We start from the raw sequence: 15553 nt of genomic DNA, 5'->3' as shown, positions 1-15553 counted from the left end.
GCGGCTGCTTTGAAATCATTGATCGGTCCTGCATGGAATTGTTGGAATTGTTGAGGAGATGAGAGAGGGGTGGCCATGGCTTGTCATGGAAGAGTTAATCTTCCAGGAATTCCTCATCTTATGAGAGGAGATGGCAGATGCTATTGTTCTTAGTAATGCATCTTCTGGCTACTCTGCCCTGAGAGAGACATGAGGTATTTAGGGATGTGTTTGATGTAGAGCAGTGTAAAGTTACCATTGGGCCTTGTCATTGGTGGAGCTTTCAAAATATTTAATACTAAAACTCTTATTAACATAAGATAGTCACATACAGTAACCTGTTGTAGTATTTAAAATGTGGAGAGCCTGATTATCATCACCTGTCATGGTAATAATAATACATTGTCCATTTTCATTAATACATGGACATTGATGAATTGTAGAATTGTAGGATATGGTGTGTAGCAGAGCAAGTTATATGTCAGTCCTGTAATGGTATAGATTGAGGTGAATTGTTACGCAGTTCTCCACACAAACCACACACACACACACACACACACACACACACACACACACACACACACACACACACACACACACACACACACACACACACTACTTTAAGTGACCTATGGCTCCTGACCCTTGACCCTCACCTCAGATGGAGATCAACCTGAAGGGGCAGATTGTGGTGCTGGATGAAGCCCACAACATCGAGGACTGCGCCCGCGAGAGTGCCAGCTACACGCTCAACCAGAAGGAGCTGCTGGACGCCCGCGAGGAGCTGGAGTCCATGGTGAAGCACGGCATCCGCCCCGTCCACCACCACCCCCTACTGGCCTTCTGCTGCAGCCTCACCAAGTACGCAGCGGCTGATTGGCTGAAAACCCAGCATCACTGTTTTCTATTGGTTCTCCCATCTTCTTGTGAGTTCTAATTGTGTGTGTGTGTGTGTGTGTGTGTGTGTGTGTGTGTGTGTGCGTGTGTGTGTGCGTGCGTGTGCACTTGCTCAGCTGGGTGCAGGAGAGCTCTGGCGCCCTAAAGGAGAGGGGCTATGAGAGCTCCTGTAAAGTGTGGACGGGGAAGGAGGTGCTGGCCATCTTCCACCAGATGGGCATCACTGCAGCCACCTTCAGCATGCTGCAGGTCAGACAGCTTTTCAGACACCTCCTCCTCACTCTCTTCTCCTCCCTCTCGTCTTCCTGTGCCCATGCTCAAGACTGATTTCTTGTATTCCTGAAGATCCTGTGTATCCTGTTCATTACTCAGCTTCCCCTTCTGTTTTTTTCCATCAGATCAGATTTAGCTGGTGGGCCACCTCGACAAACTTAAATTCACTTTTGCTACTATTGCAAGATATGGCATTCAGCCTTGGCAGAGATTTGCACACTCCAAAGCCCTTTTAGTTCTCCTTGTCCCTTTCGGTTTCCTTTCCTAGCCCCCCCCCCCCCCCCCCCCACACACACACACACACACACACACACACCCCTCCTTGTCTAGCAGGGTGTCCCCGGGGTTTTAAAAAGTATTAAAAGTTAAAAGGTAGTAAATCAACTATGCAAAAATGAAGGCCCTTAAAAGGTATTAATCGCCATTTTATGGGGTATTGAAACCTTTTTTCACAATGAGTAGTCCATTTGTTGTAAGAGTTTGTGTGCTGGTGTTGGGGGTCACTCTGCAGAAGAACCTGGCTGCGGTGTTGGAGAAGGAGGAGCGCGTGGGGCTGGTCAACGGCCGAGAGGACACAGTCACGGTGCCCACCATCAGCTCCGGCACCGCCTCCGTCCTCAAGAGCCTCTTCATGGTCCTCGACTACCTCTACAGACAGGAGAGCAGGTGTGTGTGTGCTCTTCATGCAAAACACAAGCCCCTGTCTGTATGCTGTCGCATAGTATATTCATATAAAGACACCTGTCACTGGTCAATCAGTATTCCTGGCTATAATTTCAAGACAACAGAACATTCCAAACAACTCAGAGAAAAGGTTTTCAGTTCAGTGTTCAGAGTTCAGTTAAATCCATCATCCACTTTAGCAGGCAGTCACCACAAACTGAGTGAGAAGAATAGTGGTGGACTGGAAGACTTGTAAAGGTCAAATGTATTCAGCAAAATATATGGAAATCCTGGAGGACAATCTGATTCAGTCTGTAAGAGAAATATGACTTGGGAGAAGATTTACTTTCCAGCAAGACAATGAGCCGAAGCATATAGCGAAAACTACACAGAAATGACAACAAAGTGAAGTTCTGGACTGCTATAGAAAATCTGTGGCTGGACTTGAAAAGGGCTGTTCACACCCAATCCCCTGGTTTTTGCAAAGAAAAATGGAGTAAAATTGCAATATCCAGATATGCAAGCCTAATTGAGACCTATCCTTGCAGGCTCCATGCTTTAATTGCAGCCAAATTTACATTTGTGTAATTTTTTTTTTTTTTTAAAGGCCAAATTAAATTGTTCAAATTCAAAACTCCATTGATCAAAGCAGTAAAATGGGAAATATCCAAGGGGGGTGAATACTTTTTATAGGCACGCTTCATTCGTTTCCTGTATCCTCAGGTTTGCGGAGGACTACCGGGTGGCGCTGCAGCAGACCTATGCCTGGACAGTCCAGCCCGATGTTCCTGACGCTCAGGGCTTCTTCGCCAGGCCACACCGTCGCCGCAACAGTGCCCGCACCAAGACGCTCGTGCACACTCTCAGCTTCTGGTGCCTCAATCCTGCAGTGGTAAGACATACACACACACACACACACACATGCAGACCTTTATAGGGAAGAAGTGCTTTAAAATGACCGAACTTGGATATTGACAAACCATACAGAAATATAAGTCTGTGAATATTAGCAAGTCTACCTGCACGCACCTGGACATACCAGAGATAATGCCTTAATTAGGATTGATCACAATTTCAGACAAGGAACAGCCATAAGGGAAAAGTAACTAATGTTAAAAGTGTACATGGGTATGTGTTTATGTGTATGTGCATGCGTTTGTGAACATGCGTGTGTGTGTGTGTGTGTTCTGTTAGGCCTTCTCGGACCTGAGTGGCTCAGTGCGTAGCATCGTGTTGACCTCAGGCACCCTCTCCCCCATGGACTCCTTCTCCTCAGAGCTGGGTGTCAGCTTCCCCATCCAGCTGGAGGCCAGCCATGTCATCGGCAGGTCCCAGGTCAGTGCCTGAAGCAGGGGTCTCAAACTCAAATGAGCTGGGGGCCACTTCTGCCAACGTCATCTGATTGGAGGGCCGCGTCAGTGTTAAAGAATAATACAAAAAAGAAAGGGCTATTTCCTAAAATGCAATGTTTTTTTTTTTTTCAAATACTGTATTTTCAAATACAAAACTACAAACAGAAAGTGCAAGTCTTTTTATCTATTTTAGACACCTGTGCTATAAAATAATGATAAAATAAATATAAATACAAATTATGAAAAGAAACAAAAAAGCATAAAAACAGGTATGTGTGTGTTTCACACCAAATAAAAATATGTTCCTCTCATAACTTATTTAAACCTGGCATATCAACATTTCAAAAGGCCATGGCTTGAAAGTGGTCAGAGATAAAGTCCTACTGTAAATGTAAAAATCTTTTTAAAACAAAAGTTTATGAAGGGGGTAAATTTACCCATCTAATTTGACACTGGATGGTAAGCACCTCAAATTATGCACCTTTGAGTAAATACTGGATGTTAAACATATTTGAGCAGGTTTACTTTCTTTTTGTCATATTACCCAAATAACAAATTAACAGGAAAACAGTTGGCCTAAGATGTAACAATAGTAAACTATTAGCCTGTTCCACAAACCGTTATTATAGGTCTACAATAAAGTAGCCTGGTCAAATCAGTTCCTATTGCGGGTGACTTTGTAGTTCTTCAGAGCTGCCTTTACCACGTCCATTACGGACACTATCACCACGATTACCACTGCCACCTCGAGCTATTTTGGGCAAAGGGTCGAAATAAGCATGGTATGCTTAGTGGACACCGTCGTACGCAAAGACGCACCTCCATTCACAGACGCACCGTGACTATCACTGTCAGTAGACGATCGATCATAATATAATCTCCAAAGGGCAGATATTCTCCTTCAGAATCAAAATAGGTGAATAGCATAGCCTACCCAAGCCTTCATCACACGTGAACGTTTTTTCAACATTTGATGTAGGCCTATTTCTGCTTCAATCTGTGCAAAACTATGGCCTGCATCGCTTCCGCGTCATTACAAACAAATTCACGTCTTCATGTTTCTCGCGTGTAGGCTAATACACTGTATTTCCTGAAAACTGTATGCAGCGATTTTGGGCTTGAATCAAGCTCTGGATGTCTAGCAACTAGTGGAGGAGAGTACAAATGAGATTTGTCACCGTACTTGGATCTATCGTCTATTTTAATCAGTGTCTTTGTTTGTCGCAATTAAAAATATCCTCAAGGGCCGGAATATTTAAAATAGGCCGCGGGCCGGAATTGGGCCGGGCTCGGGCCGGTAGTTTAAGACCCCTGGCCTAAAGGAACTTCACCATAGTTCTTAAGTTTTATATTGTAGGCCTGTGCCGCTGTTTCTCTCAGACTCATGATGGTAAAACAAATATAATGTTATCTATTAAGGTAAATGTTAACAAAAAATACACAACTTTGTTCAAAAAGCACACATGAAAACACTGCAAAGAAGGCTCAGGTTGCTCCTATTTCTAATGAAGGAGAAATAGATACAGTACTTAGGCATTGTGTGTGTTGCTGTCTGCCACAGGTGTGGGTGGGCACGCTGGGCACAGGCCCCCAGGGCCGCAAGCTGTGCGCCACCTTCCAGCACGCGGAGACGTTCACCTTCCAGGACGAGGTGGGGGCGCTGCTGCTGCACGTGTGCCAGACCATGGGCCCCGGCGTGCTCTGCTTCCTGCCCTCCTACAAGGTGGGTGCACGCTGACCTTTTCCTTATTCTCTCTTTCATTCTCTCTCTCTCTCTTTCTCTCTCAGAGCTCACTCACTCACTCACTCACTCACTCACTCTCTCTCTCTCTCTCTCTCTCTCTGTCTTTCTCTGTCTTTCTCTCTCTCTCTCTCTCTCTCTCTCTCTCTCTGTGCCTCTGTCATCTTGTCTCAGGCGTTGGCCTCAGGTGTTTCTGGACATGTTTTGTACTGTTCCTTCCCGTCTTTCTGCAAGATCAATGGGAGGTTTTTTTTTCCATGTTTACACAGGAATAAAAAAATAATACACACAAAAAGAAAACACTTGCACGCACAGAACATGTGCCCCATTGTTGGAGGAACAGGCGTGGTTCACACAGTACATGATGCAGTTTACAAGATGGAACCTATGTCCACGTTATGAGAGAACATAGAACGAAGTAAAGCACCGGGTGGTCAAATTAAAAAAACCTTTAATAAATCTGGCTACATCTTGCCAGGTTCTGTTATGCCTTCGTGTGACAGACATGCAATATCAACATGTTTTGGACACCCAAAGACTTTTGACCAGCAGTGGTTTAGCAGTGGCACTTGCATTGGAAGCAATGTACAGGGAGAGCTCTCCTAAAAGCGCCTCTAAACAGCTGACCACAAGGGGGCACTCAAGACCACAGTTTAACCATGCTCTCTCCGGTCACTGGAGGATCTGAAGCTTCATTCACACACACACACACACACACACTGGTGTTGTATGCTTAGGATACTTGAAGCCTAAAAAACATGCCTCTTCCATTGCCCATCTTAAGGAATGTTAGCTTGGTTTGTTCAGTTTCTTCAATTTCGTTCTAGCAGAAGCAGCATCCTCTCCACGCGTACAGTAACAGCAGGCGGCCTATTTAAACGGCTCTAAGCAGGTGTAATGTATAATACTAAGTGGCCAAACCTCAAAGTACAGGCTGCTGTTTCCCCTGACCTGTATCGCCTTTCGCCTAAAGAGCTCACTTATGGGCCTGCATTGATAAACACTTTGTCCCCCTTTGTTTGTTATGCCTTTGCCCATGAATAATTGATCCCAGTTCAAGAGGCTTATCACTGGGGCTCCTCGGAGGGGTGATAACTTTCTCAAATGTCCCTTTTTGTGTGTGTGTGTGTGTATCAGAGAGAGAGAGGGGGAAAGTGTGATTGAGTGTGTGCATCTTTATGTTTTATATATCCGCATTACTGAGTTTGTGTCTTTTCAAAATGTTAACAGCTTCCACTGTTCCAATAACATGCCATGTAAGCACCTCTTGACATGGACTTGTGCAGATGAGTTCTTTGAGTTTTGTGTATAGGTCTTCCATAGCATACGTGTAGTGCGTGTGTGTGTAGTGTGTGCGCGTGTTTGTGTGTGTATGTTGTGCGTCGTGTGTAAGAAGTTTTCATTATTGATGTCCATGTAAGTCTCCCACATGGCTGGATTAATATTTAATCTGCCTCGCCGCCCTAAAAGCCGTCACAGATTGGGGATTAATTGGAGCCAGTGGAACGGCAGGAGCCAGAGAGTCCCGTCTGAGGTGTGTGTGTGTGTGTGTGTTTTAGGGGGGGGTGTTCTCTAGTGTCTATACATTCTTCAGTGCCCCTCTTCATAATCCCTATCGGTGGCCCTATCTCACACACACACACACACACACACACACACACACACACACACACACACACACACACCCTGACACTTCACAGACCCTGTAGCTGTGAGCTGAGATGGAGAGATAACTGACATTCAACAGCAAGTCTCTCATTCTGCCTGTTTCATCGGTTCCTGTCTTTAGTTCACACGCAACTCAAGTCTACCAGTTCTCAACATCTCACACTTTCACCCTGAGGCCTCTGGAGTTTCTGCCTGCCCGCTCTCCTCTGTCCACCCCTGTCCACCAGTGAGGCTGGCGTTAAGAACCAGCTCAAACCACCCTGCGCAGAAGAGCTCGCCAGTGGCATGGCACGCGACAGCCCAGCCAGACAGTCGGGGGAGAGAGAGAGCGAATTGGGGGGAGGGTGGGGGGTGGCTGAGACGGATGGGCCCATAGGGGATAGACGGTCATCAGACTCATTAGGGTCCTCTGGCGGGTTGGTGGAGAGTGAGGGGGGGGCGGGGGGGGGGGGGGGGGGTAGTCGTTGTATATAGGTGAGGAGACTCGGGACACGAAACGCAAGATGCTTTTAAAGCAGATTAAGATAAGGGCCATTAGGGGGTGATGTCGCCACGCTGTCTGCTTATGAAGATGCGCCAGAGCTGGCGCCTGTGGCTTGGGGGGGGGGGGGGTCGAGGGTGATGGAGTACATGTGTGTAGTGCATGATGTGTGTCTTACACTTGGATGTTCGTGTGTTGCACAGTGAGTGTGTGTCACTGAACACTCTACAGACACACGACAGCCGTACAGTTGCACCCCCCCCCCCACCACCCCCTCCCTGAGGCCTCTCGGCCGCATGCCGCTCCTGTCTCCTCTCCGCACTGTGGCGTCATGTGTACTTGTGCTGTACAGTCTGGACATGAGATGGTCCACATTAACTCACTGTACGGTGTCAGAAGTGGAGCACTATATTCACCACCGAGGCCAATGATCCATGAAAACAAGAGTGGAAGTGGACATGTGGCTTTTAAGTGAGCCAAGAGAAAATGGCCCGACGTGTTTTTAGCACCTCTTGGCTGTTTGAATTGCTCATCTTGTTGAATTGACCCTGCGTGGTGTCCAGCTTGTTTTCCACTCTTCTCTCGTCAGTCTAGAACATTCTCTCGTCTTCAGACATGCATGAGGTGTGTAACAAGTACAGTAGGAGTTGTAATGGTGAGAGCCCAGAAGAGGGTGTGTGTGTGTGTGTGTGTGTGTGTGTGTGAGAGAGAGAGAGGGGGTGTGTGTGTGTGAGAGTGGGTAATGGTCGTCTGCGGTATCTGGGCACTCGAGTATGTTTACCAGCCTCATCACTCAGTGCCAGCGCCGGTGTCGGCCTTGAAAGCCCAACGCTGACCTGCCCCACTTTACACCAGCCTCACAGGCCGCCCACCGCTAACGGCCGTCCGGAAGAGCTGCTTAACGCAGATAAGGACAGAGTCACACTCCACGACCTGATGGTGAGGTGAGGGTGGAGAGGGAAAGGTGCAGCTCTGAGTGTGGAGCTCCATTTCTGTGTGGACCGCAGCTATGGCATCTCTGTTGTTGTGACACTCTTAAAGAAGTCAAAGAAGTTTCCTTTCTTTTTTCTCTCTTTTCTCTTTTCTTTCTTCTCTCTCTCTCTCTCTCTCTCTCTCCTCCTCTCCTGTACCTTGTGCTCCATCTGTCTGTCTGTCTTGCCTGTCCCCTGTCAGTAGTTAGTCTGGTGGTGAGGGGGGAGGTAAGTAGAGGGTGTGTGTGTGTGTGCGCCCGCGTGTGTGTTTGTGGCAGGTGGCCGAGGCGCCACTCTGCTCTGTCCTTGGCGTGATCGTCACCGTGATATTTGACAACTGAATTATTTACAGCTGCTCCCACACCCTCCTGCCACCACCACGTCCCCTCCCCACACCACCCCCCCTCCAAACACACACACACACACGCACACACACGCACACACACACACACATATTTCATTAATGCAGCCGGCACCCTCACCATCTCCATTATTTAAACGGCTGTTTGCGCAAAAAAAGGGAGGGTGGTGGAGAGGGAGGGGAGGTGACTGAGGCGGTGGGGTTGAGGGTGGGGGCGGGGCGGTGGAGGAGAGAAGAGCAAAGTGTTGCTACACCGCCAGAGTGGCGGCAAGAGATGGAAGGAAAGAGATAAAGAGTGTGTGTGGGGGGGGGGTAAAGTGGGGTATGGGGGGATGATGAAAGATGGAAAAGGAAAGAAAGAGAGAGAGAGAGAGAGACGGTGTGTGTGGCGTCAGTGGCATCGCCGGGTCCCTTTGGAGTCGGAGAGGCGAGCGGAGTCACTCTGGCGTGGCGGCGGCTGAGGCGGTGCGTTGCGGAGAGAGAGAGAAAGAGAGAGCGGTGAGGATGCATCAATTATTCACGTTTTGTTGTGCCTCTGCAAGTTTGCTAAATAGTCCTCGCCCCCATTTTGTTGCTTCAACAGCTCCAGCGATCCTGAGCCGTTATTGGCCACACATAGCTGCCGAGAGAGAGAAGAAAGAGAGAGAGAGAGATGGAAAAAAGAGAAAGAGAGAGAGAGAAAGAGACACTGAGAGAAAAGAGGCCAGTGTTTTAGAGACCGACACTGCAGGTGTGACTGTCTTTGTGTAAAAGCACTTCTCCATCACAGTCCACCGTCAAGCTTGTGGCACCCTGCAGCTAACCAGCTAACTATTGCCAATGAATTGTTGAAATGCTAAAACACAGCGTTTACCAATCAGGGCAGAAGTATGTTTTCTGCTCTCTCTGCAGACCTTATGCCTCCAGAGCCCTTGTGTTGTTTTACGTGTGACCTATGGGAGCCCAACTGGCCTATTGGAAGCCTGATCCTTTCCTGTGTGGCTCAGTGTCCCTTCTCCGCTGTCATGGAGAGACTGCGTTGCTGTGGGTCACCATCGCTGCGGCCCTGTCATGGAGACGCTTCGCTGTGAGGAGCTGTGAGTCTCTGGCCTGTGGCAGTGGCCATGAATTAGCCATGAGGACTCTCGCTGCCGCCGGTGTCCGCCTGAGGCTGGATCTGCCACCTGCAGCAGTGAGAAGAACCGCGCGTCCTGCCAGGCGGCCATCCTCCACTGCCCACACCCGTGCTGTTTTCGTACACATCACATGTCGGCACACACACACACACACACACATACAGATACATACAGTATGCTTTCACAAGGGCTATGATGAGAGTCTCCTTAGCCATGGTGTATCTACCAGGTTGAATCGGTTTGAACAAGTAGAGACTACACTAGTACTAGTTTTTACTGTGGTCATTTTTTCCGTTTTAGTCATGTTTATTTTGATATGTGTTGCATTAAGGTGTGTGTGTGTGTGTTGCATTAAGGTGTGTGTGTGTGTGTGTGTGTGTGTGTGTGTGTGTGGGCATAGCATGGGACAGGGTCATCTCTGCCTTGTTTGTGCACCTGAGCGCCAGCCAAGTGTGCAGATTGACATTTTGTGTCTGCCGCGTCGCAGCCTGGGCCCTGTGGAGACGGCAACGCGCCCGTCGTCAGATAATGCTTCTGAATTAGTCATGAAGGCCATGTGTTCATCTCCGCTTGCTCTCTCTTTCACACACACACACACACACACACACACACACACACACACACACAGACCTGCTTCAAGGCATTTCATTTGAGGACACATGCCACATGAATAAAGTGATTTCTCTGACCTGCCGTCACAGAAGTTGCAGACAGACAGGGGAAACTTCTGGGGCGGGGGGGGGGGGGGGGGGGGGGTGTTTGGTCGCTCTTGTTTTGTGCCTACCTAGTGCCCATCAGAGCCCTCTGAGGTTAAGTGGCTGTTTGTAATACACAACACATAAAAATATATTGTAAAGTTATAAGAGAAATGGCCGATAACAACAGATTGGACATTCTTGAAAACATTATTTTACTGGCTTGGTTTCTGCAAATGGTTTAATTAATTTGTCAGGTGTCATTCAAGTATCACTAATGTTGCAGTCATTTAACTTTTGAGTCAGCTAGTGTAAAGAATGCCCTTTATTTCATATTTTTCCAACGCTGTTACATACAGAGGTTTTTTTCGATGTATAAATGCTTTGGTCATCTGTCAAATTAGGTTATAGTATCTGTGTAACAATTCAGAGATGATTTGTTGGTCCATCTTTGTAGCTCCACATTATACCCCTGCCTCACACGAGGGGGATGAGCAGGACGAGATACTCGCAGTGGCCTCTCCAATCCTCCAGAGGCCTGCCGGGTCTGCCATCGTCCAGACCGTCGCCCTTTGAAGTGCATAGGGAGCTCAGCTCTGTCAAGATGAAGGATACGGAAAATGTGCGCGTAATTAAATGGCTGAATCAGTGGCGGACAGAGAGCGATGTTCGGCCGCTCCAGCCTGCCAGATAAAAGCATTAGGCCCATTCCATCTCTCGGCCTCTTCTGCCAAAGGGCCTCCTGGAGTGGCACGGGATTGTATTTCCAGCCCTGCCCCCGCCCAGTCCCTCCACCCTCCTCCCCTATCTCTGCTCCCTTCCTCTCCTCTCCTGTTCTCTCTGGAGAAGAAGGCTTTACAAATGGCAGCACAGGGAATATAAACAACAAGGCTGCACAAGGGGCCTTTGTGCCCTCGCATGTGGCCCCTGTCTTTTAAGGGGCCGCTGTTTGGCGATCGGGTTACGGGCCAGTGGGTTCTGATCCGGTTACGCGTACGCCACTCCGAGGTGAAATGAATAACCCTGCTGTGCTGTGCGAGGCTCGTCAGAGCTGGACGAGGCGGCTGGAGCTGGACGCGGCAGCACAGGCCCGTCACGTCGGTCAGCCAAGACAGGGAACATGGCTGACTGTCCGACCTTCTGTCACAGATGTCTTCTCTGCAGTTTCTTTTCTCCATTTTTTTTTTTAGGATCAAGGTGATTCCAATCACTACAGTGCTGTTGACCTTTCCAATAATGGATGCCAATAGTCTTGACATACAGGAATTATTTTCTTTGGTTTTGTTTTGTATGTGTTTGTTTTTTTTCTTTGTTGTTTTTTTCTTTGTTTTTTGTGTTCTTTTGTTTGCTTTCTCTCGCTGTCCTATGTGTTCCTTGGTCCACTTCTCTGCATCCTCTTTGCCCAGTCTGTTTTTGTCCAGAGGAAGATCGGCCCAAGATACATAACGTAAATAATTCACACCAAGTTTGTATTGGATTGAACATCTATTGTGGGACAAACATATCCTCCCCTCCTTCCCCCCACCCCATTTCAGTCCCTGTGATCGCAGACAAACGAGGGGACCTTGTTGATGCGAGTGTTACAGCTCACTGAGAAAAAAAAAGTGCATGTTTTATTGATGCACGCTTCCCTGCTCCGCTGTTCCTGCAGGCAACGACCTGATGAAATCTGCCCCCGCTTCATTTCATCAGCACAGCCAGTCATCTTTATGTGCACACACACAAACACACACACACACACGGTACATATACACACACATATAAATACATACACATATACACATACCTCTATCCTGCCCAAAACAGGCTCCTTTGGTGCTCCCACCAACCTCTCTCTGTGTAGAGCAACACACTACCTTTACTCTCTGTGTAGAGCAACACACCGCCTTTACTCTGTGTAGAGCAACACACCACCTTTACTCTCTGTGTAGAGCAACACACTATCTTTACTCTCTGTGTAGAGCAACACATTATCTTTACTCTCTGTGTAGAGCAACACACTATCTTTACTCTCTGTGTAGAGCAACACATTATCTTTACTCTGTGTAGAGCAACACATTATCTTTACTCTCTGTGTAGAGCAACACACTATCTTTACTCTCTGTGTAGAGCAACACACCACCTTTACTCTGTGTAGAGCAACACACTACCTTTACTCTCTGTGTGCGGTTCATTGTGTGGATGCCATAGATAGGTCCAGAAAAGGTCCAGGACTCCATTGTGTTCTGTCCTGTCTACAAGTTCAGTAGAACCCATGTTCTACATGTCATACTCTTCGTATAGAGCCAAGGTATTATATGTTGATATTTCTGCTCTTGCAGAACCCTGGTATTTTAGGCCTGTGAGATGTACAGTGACATTTTTCAGTAAATTTGAAAAGATTTATACTTATATTTATACAGTATTTCCAAACTGTATTCTTCTAATATAAATGAAACTAGGAATTGTATCGAGACATGTCCGCAAGAACAGAGCCAGGTTTGGCCTGCACAGTAGACAGTACACCACACACGCCGCCGCCAAGAACTTTTTTCTGCTGACTACCAGAAGAACTTCTGCGTGACCCTCTCGGACACGTTTCCAAGCCAGTGGAGATGCTCGGGGATGGCGAGCGAGTTATTCAAGTTGAAAATGCGCGCAGCAGAGACAGAAAGTCTCGACCTGGTGCGGGAGAGAGGGCTTTTAGATCAATGCTTCCCCCCGAGAGCGCCTGACTTTTCGTTTTTTTTGCACTAACGACAGTGCAGCATGCCGCCGCAGTGATTTTATTACGGGGCCCTGGGTCTGGAGGCGCAAACATGGGTCCGGCTGTTGAGAGGTGCCCCATGGGGAGGGCCGAGGTGAGATGGTGAAAGAGCAGAGCTTGTACCCAACCGTGAGGCTTCAGGCTCCTGAGTACTTTTGGAGAGTGCCTTGTTGACCTATTCGACTGGTGCAGTTAATAAATTAAGATGTAGCCCGCAAGAAAGGTGGACTTGTTCTCACATCTATCCAGTGAGTCAGTGTGTTTTTTTTTTTGTTTTGTTTATGTAGTCATAATACACTCATTGTTGAAATTCATAGCCGTGATGAGACACACGCAGAAATGTGAGTATGTTGATGGGTACATGGTCAGGAAATGTAAAATGTGAGCCCCTGTGGCATCTCGCATTTGAAACCACATGAAGAATTGACTATTTCGGGCTCTGAAAATGTATTATGCATTATTCCACCCACAAGCAACAAGCTTGTTTATTATTGTGTGTGTGTGTGTGTGTGTGTGTGTGTGTGTGTGTGTGTGTGTGTGTGTGTGTGTGTGTAGATGCTGGATAAGCTGCGAGACCGCTGGATCAACACGGGACTCTGGGAGAAGCTGGAGGAGCGGAAGACGGTGATCACAGAGCCTCGCGGTGGGGGCAAGGGCGACTTCGACGAGCTGCTGCAGACCTACTACGAGGCCATCAGGCACAGCGGCCAGCAAGGTGAGGGTCAGGACCGGGCAGCACTGCCCTGCGCCATGTCGACAGGAGGGGACAGGCAGAAGTACGACACTTAGTGGGGTCAAAATGAGTGTGATTCAAAGTGACAAAGTTCACTGACCGGGAATCAGCTCTTCATTCATGTGATGATTAGTAGACAAGCCAGGTTTAATCTCTAACCATCTTCCTTTGGTGAGCCAGATTTGCCTGGCACCATTGGGACAGGCTTTATATAAGATAGAAGCTATTCTTTAAAAGATGGGTCTGTGTTTGTAAGTTGATGTATGTGTGTGGACTCCAGAGACGGTTGATGTATGTGTGTGGACTCCAGAGACGGTTGATAAAGTATCTTTGTGGACTGACTCCCTGTGAGTGTTTTTCTGATAATGGTGGTGATGGTGTTGTGGTTGTACGCTGCAGATGGTGCGCTGCTGATAGCCGTGTGCAGAGGGAAGGTGAGTGAAGGACTGGACTTCACTGATGACAACGCCCGAGCTGTGGTCACCATCGGAATCCCCTTCCCCAACATCAAAGACCTGCAGGTAAAGCCAGCAGGGTGTCACAGCCTCACCTCTCTATGCAACACAACTGCAGATTTCTTTTTTAAATGCAGTACCAGTATATACATTCCAATATTTCTGTATTTTAAAATTCTTTCCAGAAGCTCTTTAAGCCGTCCACTTGAAAAGTTTCAGAACACAGTCAAACACACACACACACACACACACACACACACACACACACACACACACACATAAGAGTACACCTTGTTTTTTGTGATCCGTAAGTAAACTCCAAAGTGATTTCCCCCCGTTATCCCTGTGCTGCACACATAGGCCTGACCTTTTCACTTAATACCCCCCTCCCACCTGCCCCCCAAACCCCCCCCCTCCGCTGTACCTTGCTGTCAGAGTACGTTTAGAACTGGCTTTGTCACCGCAGGGACAAGTATGAATGATTGACACTTACCACCCTCCCGCCGCACCACCACCCCTCCTCCACCTCCACCTCAGCAGGAAGCCGTGCAATATGGCAGCCTCCACCTCTGGGGAGAGGCTTAGCGCCGGTCGGACGGCAGGATTGTAAGGCCAGGACTGGGCATCTGCAGCTTGGAAAAGGGGCAGCGGAGAGGTCATTGATTCCTCTGTCTCTCTCTGTCTCTGTTTCTCTCTCTCTCTCTGTCTCTGTTTCTCTCTCTCTCTGTCTGTCTTTCTGTGGGTCAGGAGGTCACGTTGGGCACGTGCCTCTGGGTGCTGTTGTAATGGCCGTCCCACTTGCCACCAAGCTTTCTCCCACTCGTGTACCCACTACCCACACCTAGTAGGGCTCTCATAGATCAGTGGAAAAGCAGATTGGACCTCTAGGATTTGATGGTCTCTGAAGTAGTGGTGTGTAAAGAGATGCAGGGAGGTTAGAAATGGGATTGTGTGTGTGTGTGTGTGTGTGTGTGTGTGTGTGTGTGTGTGTGTGAGAGTGTGTGAGTGAGTGTGAATAAGAGAGGGATGAGAGTCACTCAGTGCAGTGCTGTGGGGTGAGTGGGGTTGTTGTGCCCCAGAGGATGTCGCACAGGTCAGAGACATGACCCCATTAGCACAGAGGAGACCAAGGGCACTGACACTAATGACTGCCAGAGACAGGTGACACACACACACACACACATAAACACACACTGTGTACACACACACACACATGCTGCTGCTGTAGCAGCACTTTAGGTGCAGCACATGTAGCAAAACTGGGAGTGTGAAGAGTTCCTCACAAGGTCTCTATCACACACACACACACACTAAAACATGTGCACACACACAAACACACATGGCCTTGTGCAGGTCCCTGGCTGTAGTGTGTAGAGTGGCTGTGATGGGGACGCCCGGACCCCCCGCTTCCAGACAGTGGAAA

At 48.1% G+C, this 15553-nt stretch overlaps 1 protein-coding gene across 1 annotated transcript in view; it reads left to right on the top strand.

Moving 5' to 3' along the window:
* The window catches only part of brip1 (BRCA1 interacting helicase 1), a 37870-nt gene that overhangs the window by 12188 nt on the left and 10129 nt on the right, over positions 1–15553 (top strand). Inside the window, exons 9-16 of the mRNA XM_076282107.1 lie at positions 641–840; positions 993–1125; positions 1661–1815; positions 2536–2704; positions 3007–3147; positions 4726–4887; positions 13498–13657; positions 14075–14196. Coding sequence (XP_076138222.1) covers positions 641–840; positions 993–1125; positions 1661–1815; positions 2536–2704; positions 3007–3147; positions 4726–4887; positions 13498–13657; positions 14075–14196 — 1242 coding nt within the window. The remainder of the gene's footprint in view (positions 1–640; positions 841–992; positions 1126–1660; positions 1816–2535; positions 2705–3006; positions 3148–4725; positions 4888–13497; positions 13658–14074; positions 14197–15553) is intronic.

Source organism: Alosa pseudoharengus, unplaced genomic scaffold (genome assembly GCF_046254945.1).
Source record: "Alosa pseudoharengus isolate Yale_2024_CS ecotype anadromous, Long Island Sound unplaced genomic scaffold, YU_APseudo_1.1 YU_APseudo_1.1_scf_13, whole genome shotgun sequence".
NCBI classification, from domain to species: Eukaryota; Metazoa; Chordata; class Actinopteri; order Clupeiformes; family Clupeidae; genus Alosa; species Alosa pseudoharengus.
The sequence above is the reverse complement of the archived record's forward strand: the minus strand, read 5'-3'. Positions and strand labels throughout refer to the sequence as shown.